Here is a 14952-nt window from a genome sequence, read left to right as displayed (position 1 = left end):
AGCTTTTAAATAATAAATGAAAGCATTCAATTTTGTCACTGTTAACGCACACTCATATATGAATTAAAAAAAAACAAAAAAAGACAATCGGCGATCACGACACCCTCGAAGTTTAACAGCTGGAGCTATGCCAGCAGCGTTTAGATGTGACAGTTGAGGTTAAAATTAAATGAGAAACTGCATTCACAAGACACGGCCAAGCTAAAAATCCAGAGGGGGGAGTTATTATTTGGGGTCGTCATTTCTGACTGTTATGTTACATAACCACAAAGCTGGGCAAGCTTACGCACAAGAAGAAATCACTGCTGTCTTATCGACATCGACGACGGCTGGTGGTGAGTCCTGACAGGCGAGGCTAACATTAGCAACTTTAGTTACATGATCATGACTTACAACAGTCATGACAGTTTTCTTTTAGTGATATACTTATAAACGCATTATCTCCACCCATTCAACACGATCCAAATCGAAAAGAATCGCAGGATGTATGCATTTGTGAACACCGAGTAGATGGATTGGTTGGTTGTGTGCTTGATTTTTTTGCATCCGGGCTAACCGGTGCAAGGACGGTTTATCGCCTGACCAATCATCGCACTCTACGTTAAACCCCGCCTTTGAAGCAAGCACAGATGAATATATCAAACGCACATCCGGACTCGGACCAGACAAAAGGGGGCGCTTAAGGTCGACTGTGTCACGTCAAGTTATAAACGAACATCCATTGTAAGCTGTTGACATTTGCTTTTAAGAAATAGCTTCCTGTGTTTCATTGGTGCCTCTTCTTGGGTGCGTCGTATTTCGACAGTAACACTGTAGTGTCCCCCCCCCCCCCGGGCAGCTCCGGCTCCACCTTAACAAGCCGATCTCAGCTTTCATGCAGTTTTTTTGCATTGACGTCAACCGCATACAGCACAAAACAGAGGCTTTCGTATGTCTCGTATGCTTGAGTCACAATATGGACAGAGAGTCTGACACCGGTCCCAATTTTCCAACTATCTGACAGCTGCTGCTTTATCTCCCATCAATTCTAGGAAGACACTGTGTCCAAGGATAACCGCAACAGAGCCACCGGTAAAGAAATGGCATTTTCATTCTTTCTGTTGCTGGTGCTGCTGCAGCTGATAGCTAGTGTTAGTCAGAATAGATGGAGTGGGGGTTGGGGGTGTCTTCACATCACATAAGAAGGGTGATATATGAATAGAAAGAAGATATTATAGTACAACACTGATAAGATTATGCATGTTTGCCAAGGAGTCGTTGTGTGGATGTAAGCCAAGGTTTTGAACCAGAGAAGAGGAGATTCAAAATTTCAGATATAAGTTGAGGATGAAGATGACAAGTGCTTTACTCTGTTGGTTTTAACTATTGCAACTGGGTTCTCACGTCTGTCCCCAGCCTTCTTTGTGACCACGTCTCAGTTTGCAGCATTGTCTCATGTTATTCCCTTGGGCACCAGAGCAGATTGTTCCCTCACACAGGAACATGGTCGGTGTGTTTTTGTGGTACAGTGTGTTTTGGAAAATTAGATCCAAAGCTGATCACAAGGCAGCTGTGGTGACATATGAGATGGCCCCTCTGTGGCACAGTGCTGAGTATTTAGTTGAAAGAGTGCCTCTGGACAGGTGACTATATTACTGTGATGCACAGATACTTAGTGAATATTATATTTGACTGGAAAGACGTGAAACTTGACCTTAGAATGGATAGTATGATTCAGCCTTGAGTGTTGCATCTCCTTGACTTCAGACTGATTAATACAACACAGAAATTAGGTTGTAGTGGCTGTTTATTTGTTGTTATTTTCCCAGAAACCTCCTTAAACATGCAAAAATAAAAATAACTGAAAATATAAATGAAAGTAGAACAATAAATAGAAAGATTTATCCACACACCGCTGTAGGACACAATCAAATGACAGGCTACATGGTATGAAATAGTATTTCAATGTATTTACCTAGTAAAGAATATTTACAACAGCAGAATATATGTGTAGAAGTTTTCCATCAGTTGTTTGAAGTTCCTTATTTTACACTGTTTAAACCAGTCAGCTTCTGCTTATATGCCTACTGTGCTACCGGAAGTCTGGTTTATATCTGTGAGGTTTCTAATTTAGTTCTAGCTGGGGTTGCCTCATAGTTTACCATAATGCATTCTAAATATGCATCAGATGACAGCTTCTAAGATGCCGTGTGAAGATGGTTATGCAACGTTCTGAAATGTGCCCTCCCTCTAGAAGCAGGGTGGCTGAGACTAGAAAGGAAAAAAAGCTAACTCGGGCTACATCCCTCTCTCCTCACACCCTGCATACCTGCGGCTGCAGCTGGGTTGTGGTTGAGGTGCAGGTTGATCGCTAATTCTGGTAAATTCAGGAGTCTCTGCAGCCAGACAAACCTAGATAGTCAAAGAGATGAAAAGCCAGTGCTGACTTGATTCCAGTTTAAGTAATAATGGCCATCTTTTGACTTGCCATCTGTCAAAAACTGATCTAATTAATCTTGATACTAAATGTCAACTAATCAGGCCAGCCAACCTAATACAGTTTGTAATTGCACTAAGATTTTTGTCATGGTGGTAAGCTTTTCATCATAGCCCTCAGAATGAGTACTGTAACAGTAATGACAGCTATAATAATTGCTCAGGACACCTGTCATAACACCTGCGTGCCTGCAGATAAACTAAGCTGCTGTAGGTGGAAAACTTTTGTGATGACAATTTTTTTTTTTTTTTTTATAGGATAATGACTTTGGTATTAACTGAAATGAAAATGTGTTTCAGTTGCCCAGAGTGCGGCCCAGGCAAGAGCCAGCGACCGCCACATCAGGCACCATGATGGAGGGGGGTATGCAGCTGCTCAACCGCGATGGCCACAGCATCTCGCACAATTCAAAGCGCCACTACCATGACTCCTTTGTATCCATGAACAGGATGCGACAGCGTGGCCTACTGTGTGACATCGTGCTCCATGTTTCAAACAAAGAAATCAAGGCCCATAAAGTGGTGCTGGCATCCTGCAGCCCCTACTTCCATGCTATGTTTACCAGTAAGTTCAGTCCCTGTTGCCCATTTTGTGTAATTTATTCCTACAAGCCCTGGCCTGTTTCTGCTTCACTGTGTGCTTTTATTTATAAAATGCATGAAGCCCAGCATGGTGCATTCCTCAAACTGCAGATTATTTTCCCTCTGTTGCTCATAGCTTGATGACACACTAACTTATTTGTGTGCAAAGTAAAAGCCACCTTATCCTTTCAGCATCATCGCTTCCTTCCACCTCTTCCTGTCTGGGGCACAGGTGATCAGCTGAGGTGTGTGTGTCTCAGGTTTCCACACAATCCTAAACCTCCCTGTGGGTACAAACAGCAAACTCACAACCCTAACTGTTTCTGATTTAGTCCAACTGATAGGAGAGGAAAATTTTGACTCCTGATGTTTTGCAGGAACACACACATTATCCAAGATTCCAAGTGGAATTTCAAGAAGCTCCACAGCTATAACAACTGATTAAATGGATGACAACAAATGAGTCATGCTGACATTTGGAAGCAGTGTTGTATATTTTAGGAGCTGTCAGGGGAGGCAATTATATCAGCCAGAGATTTACTGGTTATAACTCCAAAATGTAACAGCTCTTGTTCTGTGCTGTCCATGCAGATGAGATGTCCGAAAGTCGGCAGACCCATGTGACCCTTCATGACATTGACCCTCAGGCTTTGGAGCAGCTGGTTCAATATGCCTACACAGCTGAAATTGTGGTCGGGGAAGGGAATGTACAGGTAAGGTAGAAGACTTATAGGCAAAATTGTTAAATTTGTCTTCTAATTTGTCCCCTATTTGTCACAAAGTGCAAAACACACAGCACACACAGTTTATTTCCACCTGTAATTGCTCTCTTACTAGACGCTGCTTCCAGCAGCGAGCCTGCTGCAGCTCAACGGGGTGCGGGATGCCTGCTGTAAGTTCCTCCTCAGCCAGCTGGACCCCTCCAACTGCTTGGGCATCCGAGGCTTCGCTGACACGCACTCGTGCAGCGACCTGCTCAAGTCAGCACACAAGTATGTCCTGCAGCACTTTGTGGAAGTGTCCAAGACAGAGGAGTTCATGTTGCTGCCACTCAAACAGGTAGGTGTGATGCTTCAGCCGACCGGTGCTTTAAAAAAAAACAAAACTGTGATATACTCATGGTTGCTGATTGAGTTGTTTTCCTGGAAATTGCGCATCTTGTTGTTAGATTGTTTGTTTGTCAGTCATGCTGGTAATTTGCTTACCATGAGACATAGCAGTGTGGTCACAGTCTGTCGCCATAGAAACTTGTGCATAAATGTTTTAATATGAAAACGTAGTAGACAAAACATTCCCTTATCTGGCCCAGGCTCAGTTTATTTTGTGACAACTGGTTGTAACAATTTTATTTAAAAATGCTATTTGTTATTAATTTATGACACTTATTGACCTTTGGGTTAACAACCTACTGCTTTTTATACTTCAGCGGTTCAGTTTGATTAAGCCAACTTGCTTTGAAACATGCTCAAGAAACCTGAAAGATGAACACACTAAGAAGCATTTAATTTTGTTCTTGCATATCGTTTATTCTTCCTCACTAGTCTGAGCACAGTTGCCTGTATCCAAACCAGTCATGTTTTTCCATTACCATGCAGGCTCCCCAAAGGAAAATGACCATGAGCATGTCGTTAGAAAGCCTCTTCCTCCTGAGCCAGCTGCATCAATCACTGTCTCTTGGGATTTTGCCATGCACTACTTTATGTAACACATTAACTTAACCAAACTATCACTTATTCATCAGCTGGAGTCAGCAGTGGCAGTGCTGTGGCTCCTGTCCTCGAAGTGGTAATTAGGCAAAGCCAGTGACATTTTCACAGCTGCTGTACTGTTTGTAGGGCTAACAGCGTTGCTTGCTTCTCAGTGTTGGTTTCTTTTTTTGTCCCACTAATTTACCCTTATTTATTCATTCAAGGTTTTGGAGAAAAAAATAGGTTAGATTGAGGCTAGCTAGTGGTGCAGTGGTGGTCAGAAGGTTGCTGGTTAGATTCGTAGACTAATGAGATAAACTGCTCAAGTGTTTTTTGCCTAACCGTTTGGTGAAAGAAACAACAACACTACAATATGTGATCCAAAGGTTGAAAAGGGATGGTCTCAACAACCAAAACTAATGGACTATGGGAGACATGGGCATGGGCATGAAATTACCTTCACAATATTGTGCTAAGTCTATGCTAAAAGCCCAGCAGGTGATGCATTCCTCCACCAATGTATAGGAGGAGTTTATGTAGGTACCTCAGTAAAAGAGAAAACTGCATAATCTTTGTTATGAAATAGTGTCTGTTTCGAACAAATGCCTGTTGAGCCCTGTCAAGTGACAATGAATCAAAGCGACTGTGAGAAGAAAAAAACAGCTGCCAGCATCACTTTTCATCCCATTATCTAATCAACTCTCTAAGGAACATTCCCCACAGCACTAGAGAGAGTTTGTGCTACATGAGAGTAAAACACTAAACATCTCTCTGAGACTGAATCTGCAATGTGAATGTGTGGGCACAGTGAATTAAAACAGTGAAAGTTAACCAGCGTGAATGCAGATTAAAAATAGACAATTTCCTTCATTTCTATTCTTCTGTCTCACTTTTTCCTTTGCCTTACCGCCCCATTCTTTCTGCAGCTGTTGTGTGTCTGTCATAAATCTGCACCAGATCTGGATTTATGTCCTGGCTGCTCTAAAGGACTCTGCACTTACAGAGCTGTAAAATGTGCCCCATATTTCCTCCATTGTTCTGTGAAGGAAGTGGCAGGAACGGGTTTTGACTAGCTTCCTTTGGTGATGCTTCATTGATGTAGCATTACATGCATGACATTATGAAAACAAAAAAGGATGGGTGTGCCCTAATTACTTAATATTAAACATCTTGATATAACTAAACCTTTTTCAGTCATACAGCTATAGTTTCTGCTGCCAAACTATGAGGACAGTTAATACACTTGTAAACACAGGCAATTTTCTTTTACATCTCCTCCAAGCAGAGATTCACTCCCTTTTGTTGTATGAGTTAGTGTGATGCAGTTCATGCATACAGAGGTAAAAGGGACTGCAGGGTAGAGCGGCAGCACTATTTCTTACTGTGACTGTGGATTAGTGGAGGCTATTCCTGAGAGGCTGCTAACAGTTGCCCTGATCTGGCCAGGCAAGACAGCAGCAGCAGCAGCAGCAGCAGCAGCAACAGCAGCAGCAGCTGGCTGCTCTGGCCCCACCCAACCCTGCCAGCTTTGGGTTGATCTGGGCACAGCGCCAGCCGGCCACTCAGACTGCAGCACTAGTGCCAGACACACAAACACATACTGGTAACTTAAATATATCACAGCGCCATTATACACATAAGATTGTAATATGACATAGATGCATTTAAATGTGAATTGTGATCCTATGAAAATGATGTCTAAAATGATCGTTTAGTTTTATATTTCATTATTCTATTTGACGAGTATTATTTTTAACAACACGAGTGCTGCTCATCCTGCCAAATATTAGTCTGGATAAAACAAATCAAGGGAGGGAGGAGAGGAGGAAGAAAAAGAGGCAAAAGCTCAGCAAACAAAGTCAGATACAGCATGCAGGAAATAAATCTGCTACTGTCCAGCACTATTTACTTACTACATGTTTGATCAGGAAGCTTTCACTGCTATTGGTAAATGCTTCTACATGTGGTTTTGGCACACATCCATTAAATGTAGTTTCCCCATCTGCTTTGTTCTCTCCATCCAGGTCCTTGATCTGATCTCCAGTGACAATCTTAATGTACCATCAGAAGAGGAAGTGTACCGCGCTGTGTTGAACTGGGTGAAACACGATATAGATGGACGTAGGCAACATGTACCATGGGTAAGGCACGACCCATCTCATGTGACATTATTTCTCAACACTGTATACAAACTCACTTTAGGCCCTCCTGGCCCCATCACCCCTCTGTTTCCGTCAGCTGATGAAGTGTGTACGTCTGCCACTGCTGAGGCGAGACTTTCTGATGAGCAATGTGGATACAGAGCTCCTTGTACGTCATCACTCAGAGTGCAAGGATCTGCTGATTGAGGCTCTTAAATACCACCTGATGCCTGAGCAGAGGGGAGTCCTCAGCAACAGCCGAACGCGCCCCCGACGCTGTGAAGGCGCCAGCCCTGTGCTCTTCGCCGTTGGTCAGTGTGCCCTTGAAGGTACCCACCAGGGTACACTTAAGCCACACAGCAACTAAATTTACCTTATGTCACACATTTTTAAAAGTTGAGAGATGAAAAACTGATAAAAAAGTGGTGTTTTGCAACTGTACCATTATATAAGCTTAAAATTCTTTCACAGCTAAAACATCAGTGCAATTAAAGGCCATGGTTGGGTCCAAAAGCCTAAAAATGTTCATTTTCAAATACAACATCATTATGTATAACAAAATGTCACTATCAAAATGAATGCCATTGTCTAAGAGCAATTAAGATGGGACCTTGATCTTACATTGAACCAGGAGACGACATAGGCTGCAGCCAAATAATCACTATGCTTACAATTTTGAATTTTTCATGTTTACACTACAGCTCAACGTTAAAGCATTTTTTCCACCATATTATGTGTTTATGTGTGTCCTAGGTGGTGGCAGCCTGTTTGCCATCCATGGAGACTGCGAGGCGTACGACACCAGGACAGATCGCTGGCACATGGTGGCATCCATGTCCACTCGGCGGGCACGGGTGGGCGTGGCAGCCATTGGCAACAGGCTCTATGCTGTTGGAGGGTGAGTGATGGGAAGTGTAGTGTTGACCTTTCACACAAAACTAGTCAACCCACCATCTTATCTCTTACTCAAACATTACATTGTGTTATATGAACTAAACCTGGCTTATTAAGAGGAAGCTTTAGCAGGTGGAACAAATGGCTGACATTGAAAATGCTGCTTCATCCTTCTGATAAGATATAAAGTTTTTTATTTAAAATGCCATTTAATTTGATGATTTGAGGCGACATGCTGCCACTTCAGTCATAAGAAAGTCTTTCCTCTTTCATTTATATCCATATCTCCTCAGGTACGATGGCACCTCAGACCTCGCAACCGTGGAGTCCTATGACCCCATTACTAACTCCTGGCAACCTGAGGTTTCCATGGGAACACGGCGAAGCTGTTTGGGTGTAGCAGTCCTGCATGGCCTGCTGTATGCTGCTGGAGGTTATGATGGAGCTTCCTGCCTCAACAGGTACACACAGACTGATGTGGTGGGGATGAATACTGAACATCTTAATACTTTTAAGCTTAGAGTGCATTGTTGTATCTTGTGAGTTTTTTGTGTTTCCTTGGTTAAGTTGCAGACAAAATTTATAGGATAATCTTGCACACAATTGAATCGATGACAAATATTTTTTTTTCTCCTCTTTCAGTGCAGAGCGGTACGACCCTCTGACTAGTACATGGACCTCAATTGCTGCCATGAGTACACGTAGAAGATATGTCAGAGTGGCAACTCTGGGTAGGAGTTTGCCACAACACATAATATCATGAACATATTTATATTTTACTGTCTGCGATCAAGAGGGAGTTGCCGTCTTGGTATTCAACTGCTAATATTTACATTCTGAGTGTTCACTCCCTTTTCCCTTCCAGATGGCAGCTTGTATGCAGTGGGAGGTTATGATAGTTCCTCACATCTTGCAACCGTGGAAAAATATGACCCCCAGGTAAATTGTATGCTGTTAAATTTATCATCAAATAACTTGTGTTGCCAGGTTTAGATCAATTGAACATGGCAGAAAGAATTATATACTATGGGTGGATCTATGAACATGTGACTGACATTCTCTTTTGATTTAATGAACAGAGCAACACGTGGACAGCTATTGCCAACATGCTGAGTCGGCGCAGCAGTGCTGGGGTGGCTGTGCTGGACGGCATGCTGTATGTCGCAGGCGGCAATGACGGCACCAGCTGCCTGAACTCAGTGGAGCGGTTCAACCCTAAGACCAACACCTGGGAGGGAGTGGCCCCCATGAACATACGCAGGTTAGTCTCTAGAGAAGTGACACTGACTGTGAACAACACACAATACAAAATTTGGAACTACCAAAATTAGCTTTAAAAATGAAAGTTTAAACATACATACATTTTTTTTTTTTTTTTTTTTTGCATTTGCATTTGCTTATGTGACATCGAACAGTTAAAAGAGTAGATGACAAAGGGACTGGTATAGAGCCAAGGAATATTATTAAATGACACACCTTAGTCAGCTGAACCATCAGGACAACCTGGTTCAATTTATCCAGGCACACGGGTTCAACTCAGTCATGATGTACTGAAATACACTTTTTGTTTAGTGCTGTCCAGCTTTGATCCTTATTGGTGCTTTATATTAAATGTGTGACATTTTTATGAGGAAAGATCGATGCATCAAACCTTAGTTTTGCCTTAACTTTGGTAGAACATAAAATGTCCCTTTAATAGCTAAAAACAGCACTGTAATGCTGTTTTTATGGAGCTTTTCAGAGGCACCCTTGCTGAACCTTGAAAAATCTTCGCTCTTCAAGGCATGGGATTTTGGGGCATTTGGATGCCTTCCTTACTGCCTAAAGCTTCTTACAGCATAAACATCAAATGACCTATTTTCCACAACACTCTGCGCTTTCTCATTTCTTAGAAACTTGTGGTGTGGGTGAATATCAAAGCTGCTGTGCATCAGCACTCCCACAGCCTTGTACTGGTACAGGATTAACATCAGAGAAATGTAGCAGTGGACATACCTGCAGATTCACTTGTTGACCAAGCCCATAGACCCACCCATACACACACACACACACACACACACATACACACATACACAGAAATAGTCACTTCCCTTGAGTGTGAGTAGCTAGGACAAAAAGAGTAATTGTGAAAATTACTTTAAACTGTTCTATTTGTAAAGAATGGCAAGCAAAGTCAATGTGCATAGGTGAATTGGTTGGTTTTATAAATGATTTGATTTGTCCACTGGATCCAGACAAATCTATCACTTCTCATATTCACTCATATTTAACTCACATGCTGTCCATTTCTTCTGATCCTCCTTGAGATGGTTCTGCTCCTTCATTGGAGTCCAGCTGTGTTTAATTAAACTGATTGGACTTGATTAGGAAAGGCACACACCTGTCTATATAAGACCTTACAGCTCACAGTGCATGTCAGAGCAAATGAGAATCATGAGGTCGAAGGAACTGCCCAAGGAGCTCAGAGACAGAATTGTGGCAAGGCACAGATCTGGTCAAGGTTACAAAAGAATTTCTGCAGCACTCAAGGTTCCTAAGAGCACAGTGGCCTCCATAATCCTCAAATGGAAAAAGTTTGGGACGACCAGAACTCTTCCTAGACCTGGCCGTCCAGGCAAACTGAGCAATCGTGGGAGAAGAGCCTTGGTGAGAGAGGTAAAGAAGAACCCAAAGATCACTGTGGCTGAGCTCCAGAGATGCAGTAGGGAGATGGGAGAAAGTTCCACAAAGTCAACTATCACTGCAGCCCTCCACCAGTCGGGGCTTTATGGCAGAGTGGCCCGATGGAAGCCTCTCCTCTGTGCAAGACACATGAAAGCCCGCATAGAGTTTGCCAAAAACCACATGAAGGACTCCCAGACTATGAGAAATAAGATTCTCTGGTCTGATGAGACCAAGATTGAACTTTTTGGCGTTAATTCTAAGCGGTATGTGTGGAGAAAACCAGGCACTGCTCATCACCTGCCCAATACAATCCCTACAGTGAAACATGGTGGTGGGAGCATCATGTTGTGGGGGTGTTTTTCAGCTGCAAGGACAGGACGACTGGTTGCAATTGAAGGAAAGATGAATGCGGCCAAGTACAGAGATAACCTGGAAGAAATCCTCTTCCAGAGTGCTCAGGACCTCAGACTGGGCCGAAGGTTCACCTTTCAACAGGACAATGACCCTAAGCACACAGCTAAAATAACAAAGGAGTGGCTTCGGAACTACTCTGTGACCGTTCTTGACTGGCCCAGCCAGAGCCCTGACCTAAACCCAATTGAGCATCTCTGGAGAGACCTGAAAATGGCTGTCCACCAACGTTCACCATCCAACCTGACAGAACTGGAGAGGATCTACAAGGAAGAATGGCAGAGGATCCCCAAATCCAGGTGTGAAAAACTTGTTGCATCATTCCCAAGAAGACTCATGGCTGTACTAGCTCAAAAGGGTGCTTCTACTCAATACTGAGCACAGGGTCTGAATACTTATGACCATGTGATATTTCAGTTTTTCTTTTTTAATAAATTTGCAAAAATTTCTACATTTCTGTTTTTTTTTCTGTCAAGATGGGGTGCTGAGTGTACATTAATGAGAAATAAAATGAACTTTTTTGATTTTGGCAAATGGCTGCAATGACACAAAGAGTGGAAAATGTAAAGGGGTCTGAATACTTTCCGTACCCACTGTAAGAACAGGCAATGGCTTCTTTTAGCAGTCTGTAATAAATCTAAAGTTAGACAGATTAAACAGAATGCATAGAGATTCATATTCAATCTAGCTAAGAACTGAAATATTGAATTATGATAAAGCAATTTAGATATTTTGAATCTGATTTCTGATTTTTCCTCTTTTTCCAGGAGCACCCATGATCTGGTGGCTATGGATGGCTGGCTCTACGCAGTGGGCGGTAATGATGGCAGCTCCAGTCTGAACTCCATTGAGAAGTATAACCCACGCAGCAACAAATGGGTTGCAGCCTCCTGTATGTTCACACGGCGCAGCAGTGTGGGCGTGGCAGTGCTGGAGCTGCTTAATTTCCCACCACCCTCCTCGCCCACCCTCTCAGTTTCCTCCACCAGCCTTTGACACGGGGTCACCGCTTGGTTGACCTCAGCCTCTGCTGCTACAGCCCAAACTGGCTCTGGAAAGAGACGCAACTGCTCGGTTTGAGATGGGGAGAAGGTAGAGGACGGAATTGCACAGGTAAAGGGATGGAGGGGGAAGAATTCAAAGAGGAAAGATCTGAATGAGACTCTTGGGCCTTTATTAATCAAATGTCTCAGAATCACTCCTAGGAATCTTGCTTTCAGCAAGGAAAAGGACTGATTTTAGGAAAGAGTGCGACGTCACTGTTTTAGTTTAAGAAAATGGCAAATGAAAACACCAAAATGAGCATTACATTTCTAGTAAATGCTTTATGAATATAGGCAAAAATGTAGATAACAAAAAATAGCAGTTAAATGCTTTAATAATGTGACTCAGCTATGTGAAATTATCCTCATCCACCCTATCCAATCAAATTTCCACTCTATACGTCTCTGCCTAAAAAGCCATCTCCATTCCTCACCAATTGGGACACCTCTGGAATTTTCTTATATTCTTTCTATTATTTCTTATTATATTTTCTTATATATTGGTGGAGATAGGAAAGATTTTTATCATTATTGTTATAATCTTTTTTTTTTATTAGTAAAGAATGTTGTAAAAAATGCTCAGTTCTAGTCCTTAAAGTAGCACCAAAATGGTCCTACTTTTCAGATGTCTTGGTAAGCTAGGAGTGATTTCCTACTCTGAGATATCTTATAAATATTGGCCCTGGTCTGGTTAAAATACAGTACCTTTACTAATTTAGTGGCATACTTGGTAAAGATTGGCCACCCATAATTTAAAAAATGTCATAAAATTATGAAATTTTATTTTATATGTTACAGTCAAAGCAATCTGGCTGCTCTTTACCAGGTTTGCCATTCATGCCGGACTGCACTATATTCGATCTGGATGCCTGAAACGCCACTGTACAGCTCCACCATACCCAGCTCCCATTCTCATGAAGAGTACAAAGATATTCCAGGATGTAGAAGATGTGTAAACAATTACAGACACCGGTTTTTCCTCAAGGCCTATTTCTTTACCCACCACTCCAGTGTTTGATACACTCATTGTTAAATTTGGTGGTCACTTTCTGTCATGTGTGATGTAAAAGATTTTTGTTTGATGTTATTCTCAGCAAAATTTTAATTTTAATGTTTGTTATTGTTGCAATAATGTATACAAAGGTAAAAGAGATTTTACTTTTGGAATGTAGCTTTTGACTGGTTATAACATGCATGTTTACGACTCCCAACATGAGGGTAAAATGTTGTAGTGCTGCTATGCCACGCTAGGTGGCAGTAAAAGGCAATGTTATAAACCTTTCTCACCCTGCAAGAGCGCATGTACACAAAATAGAAAAGCTAGGCCAACATTGAAAAACTAGGCCGTCAGAACTATTAATGAGTTTGGATCCTTTTTTTTTTTTCTTATAAAAATAGAGAATAACTATGTTGTATATAACTATATGTATTTATAAAAATGAATAAATCCTAATATATTGTTTAAAAATGCATAGAGAAAGAAACAGGTAGAGCTATACTTATTTAAAAGTGTGTTAATATGTTTATTTAGGCGTGTGATGTGCCGATTTTCAATGAAAATGAAAAAGAGACTGTGATGTAGGCTGTTGCGTTTGTGTGTTTTATGTTGTTGCTTAATTAGTGTTTCCTCACTGCCACAAGCCTGTTCTCACATGACACTGTAACTTATGATCTTATAGTTGTGTAAATCTTTCCGCTGCTTGCAAGCCTACACACATGGCTAAAGGCATTGATACCCACTGAACCTACCATCTTCCTTGATTCTTACAGCGTACCCTTGTGAGGCAAACACGGCTAACAAGGGCTTTTTTGCAGGTCTTAATGAGAACTCTGGTAGTTTGGTAGTTTGGTCCACTCTCAGGTTTAATGGGTACTTCCCCCAGCTTTGTTAAATTAAATTGAGATCAAGACTTATTGCAGGCCATATCAGAATGCTCCAACAACTCCTTATCCGTTCTTGTTGGTTTTAGATCTATGTTTTGGATTATTATCCTGCTGGATGAATGACTGGGCTTAAATTTCTTTTCTCTCCAAAATGCTTTGATAATCTTCTGATTTGCCTGTGTCAGACACAGCAAAGCAAATCCGTGACATAACCGAGCCTCATCTATGTATTACAGTAGGAATGGTGTTCTTTTCTTTGAAAGCTTTTTACTGTGAACATATATATCTGTTTTTGTTTCATCTGTCCAAAATGTGGACAATATATATCAATATGCCAATGTATAAGGGTACCAATGCTTTTAGCCATATCTGTGTTCACAGGGACTCTACATTGTCTTTAAAAGTACTTTAAAGACGTAAATGTAATTCTTTAACCATTCCAGTTTAAAATGACATCAAAGCAGCAAGTATTACTTTTCTTTCAGTATACCAACTCATCGACACGTAATATTGTTGACGCTCATCTCTGTCATATTCCCCAATATATGAGTGGTGTCTGGGTATATTACCTCATTGCTGAAATAGATACACCTATATTGCAACAAAGTTGAACTGGAAATAGCTCTATAGTTACCCACAAATATACTAGGTATAGAACCTGTGGTGCATGATTTGGGAATGTCACCACTGAACTTGCATTGTCTAACATAAATGCTTTAAGTCTTCTTGACTCAGGAGTCAATACCTGGGTTCTGTTCCGTTGATGTTTAGTGCAGTGATACCATTCCAAACTTCTGAGAAGTTGGCTTTTTCCTCCTTATTTTGAAGGATCTTGTTGATCCAGTTCTCTTTATCCAAAACTACCTTACCTGTTCATTAATGTGTTAAGAGGCAACCCAGTAGAATAGGGGCTGTGATGGTCCTGTGGCAATGCTGTTATAAAGTCGATGCGAGCCAGGGGCTGATCTAACTGTAAATAGATTGATCAAATTATCTTAAATCCATTTCTGCAATTTCAGTGTAACTGTAGCATTTTTATTTTGTGTTTGATGTGGTCATAATTATTTATGTTATTTATGAATAACTTAAAAATATTTAATTTTGCACTATTGCAAAATGGAGCAATACTATACACCGTAAACAAATGAAATAAAGATGTTTTCGGAAGGA

General features: G+C 41.4%; 2 protein-coding genes across 8 annotated transcripts in view; one reads left to right on the top strand and one right to left on the bottom strand.

The window, feature by feature from the left end:
- noc2l (NOC2-like nucleolar associated transcriptional repressor) overlaps positions 1 to 540 on the bottom strand; it is a 17335-nt gene extending 16795 nt beyond the window's left edge. Inside the window, exon 1 of one of the 2 annotated variants that reach the window (XM_026332037.2) lies at positions 287 to 540. In XM_026332037.2, coding sequence (XP_026187822.1) covers positions 287 to 402 — 116 coding nt within the window. In that variant the 5' untranslated portion in view covers positions 403 to 540. The remainder of the gene's footprint in view (positions 1 to 286) is intronic. The other variant, XM_026332036.2, reaches the window with a different exon arrangement.
- klhl17 (kelch-like family member 17) lies at positions 145 to 14952 on the top strand. 6 transcript variants are annotated; one of them, XM_026332042.2, is made up of 13 exons: positions 145 to 335; positions 2776 to 3040; positions 3649 to 3770; positions 3895 to 4116; positions 6770 to 6886; positions 6984 to 7215; positions 7640 to 7784; positions 8074 to 8241; positions 8423 to 8511; positions 8646 to 8719; positions 8860 to 9041; positions 11623 to 11968; positions 12697 to 14952. In XM_026332042.2, the coding sequence occupies exons 2-12, from the start codon at positions 2827 to 2829 to the stop codon at positions 11849 to 11851; spliced, it is 1794 nt and encodes a 597-aa protein (XP_026187827.1). In that variant the 5' UTR covers positions 145 to 335; positions 2776 to 2826; the 3' UTR covers positions 11852 to 11968; positions 12697 to 14952. The 6 variants fall into 6 exon arrangements, with proteins under 6 accessions (XP_026187827.1, XP_026187828.1, XP_026187826.1 ...); XM_026332043.1 differs by lacking the exon at positions 145 to 335 and adding an exon at positions 915 to 1071 and having other exon boundaries at positions 6984 to 7197; XM_026332041.1 differs by lacking the exon at positions 145 to 335 and adding an exon at positions 915 to 1071 and having other exon boundaries at positions 12725 to 14952.

Source organism: Mastacembelus armatus, chromosome 7, assembly GCF_900324485.2.
Source record: "Mastacembelus armatus chromosome 7, fMasArm1.2, whole genome shotgun sequence".
Taxonomy (NCBI): Eukaryota; Metazoa; Chordata; class Actinopteri; order Synbranchiformes; family Mastacembelidae; genus Mastacembelus; species Mastacembelus armatus.
Note: the sequence above shows the minus strand (reverse complement) of the source record. Positions and strands in the feature narration are given on the sequence as shown.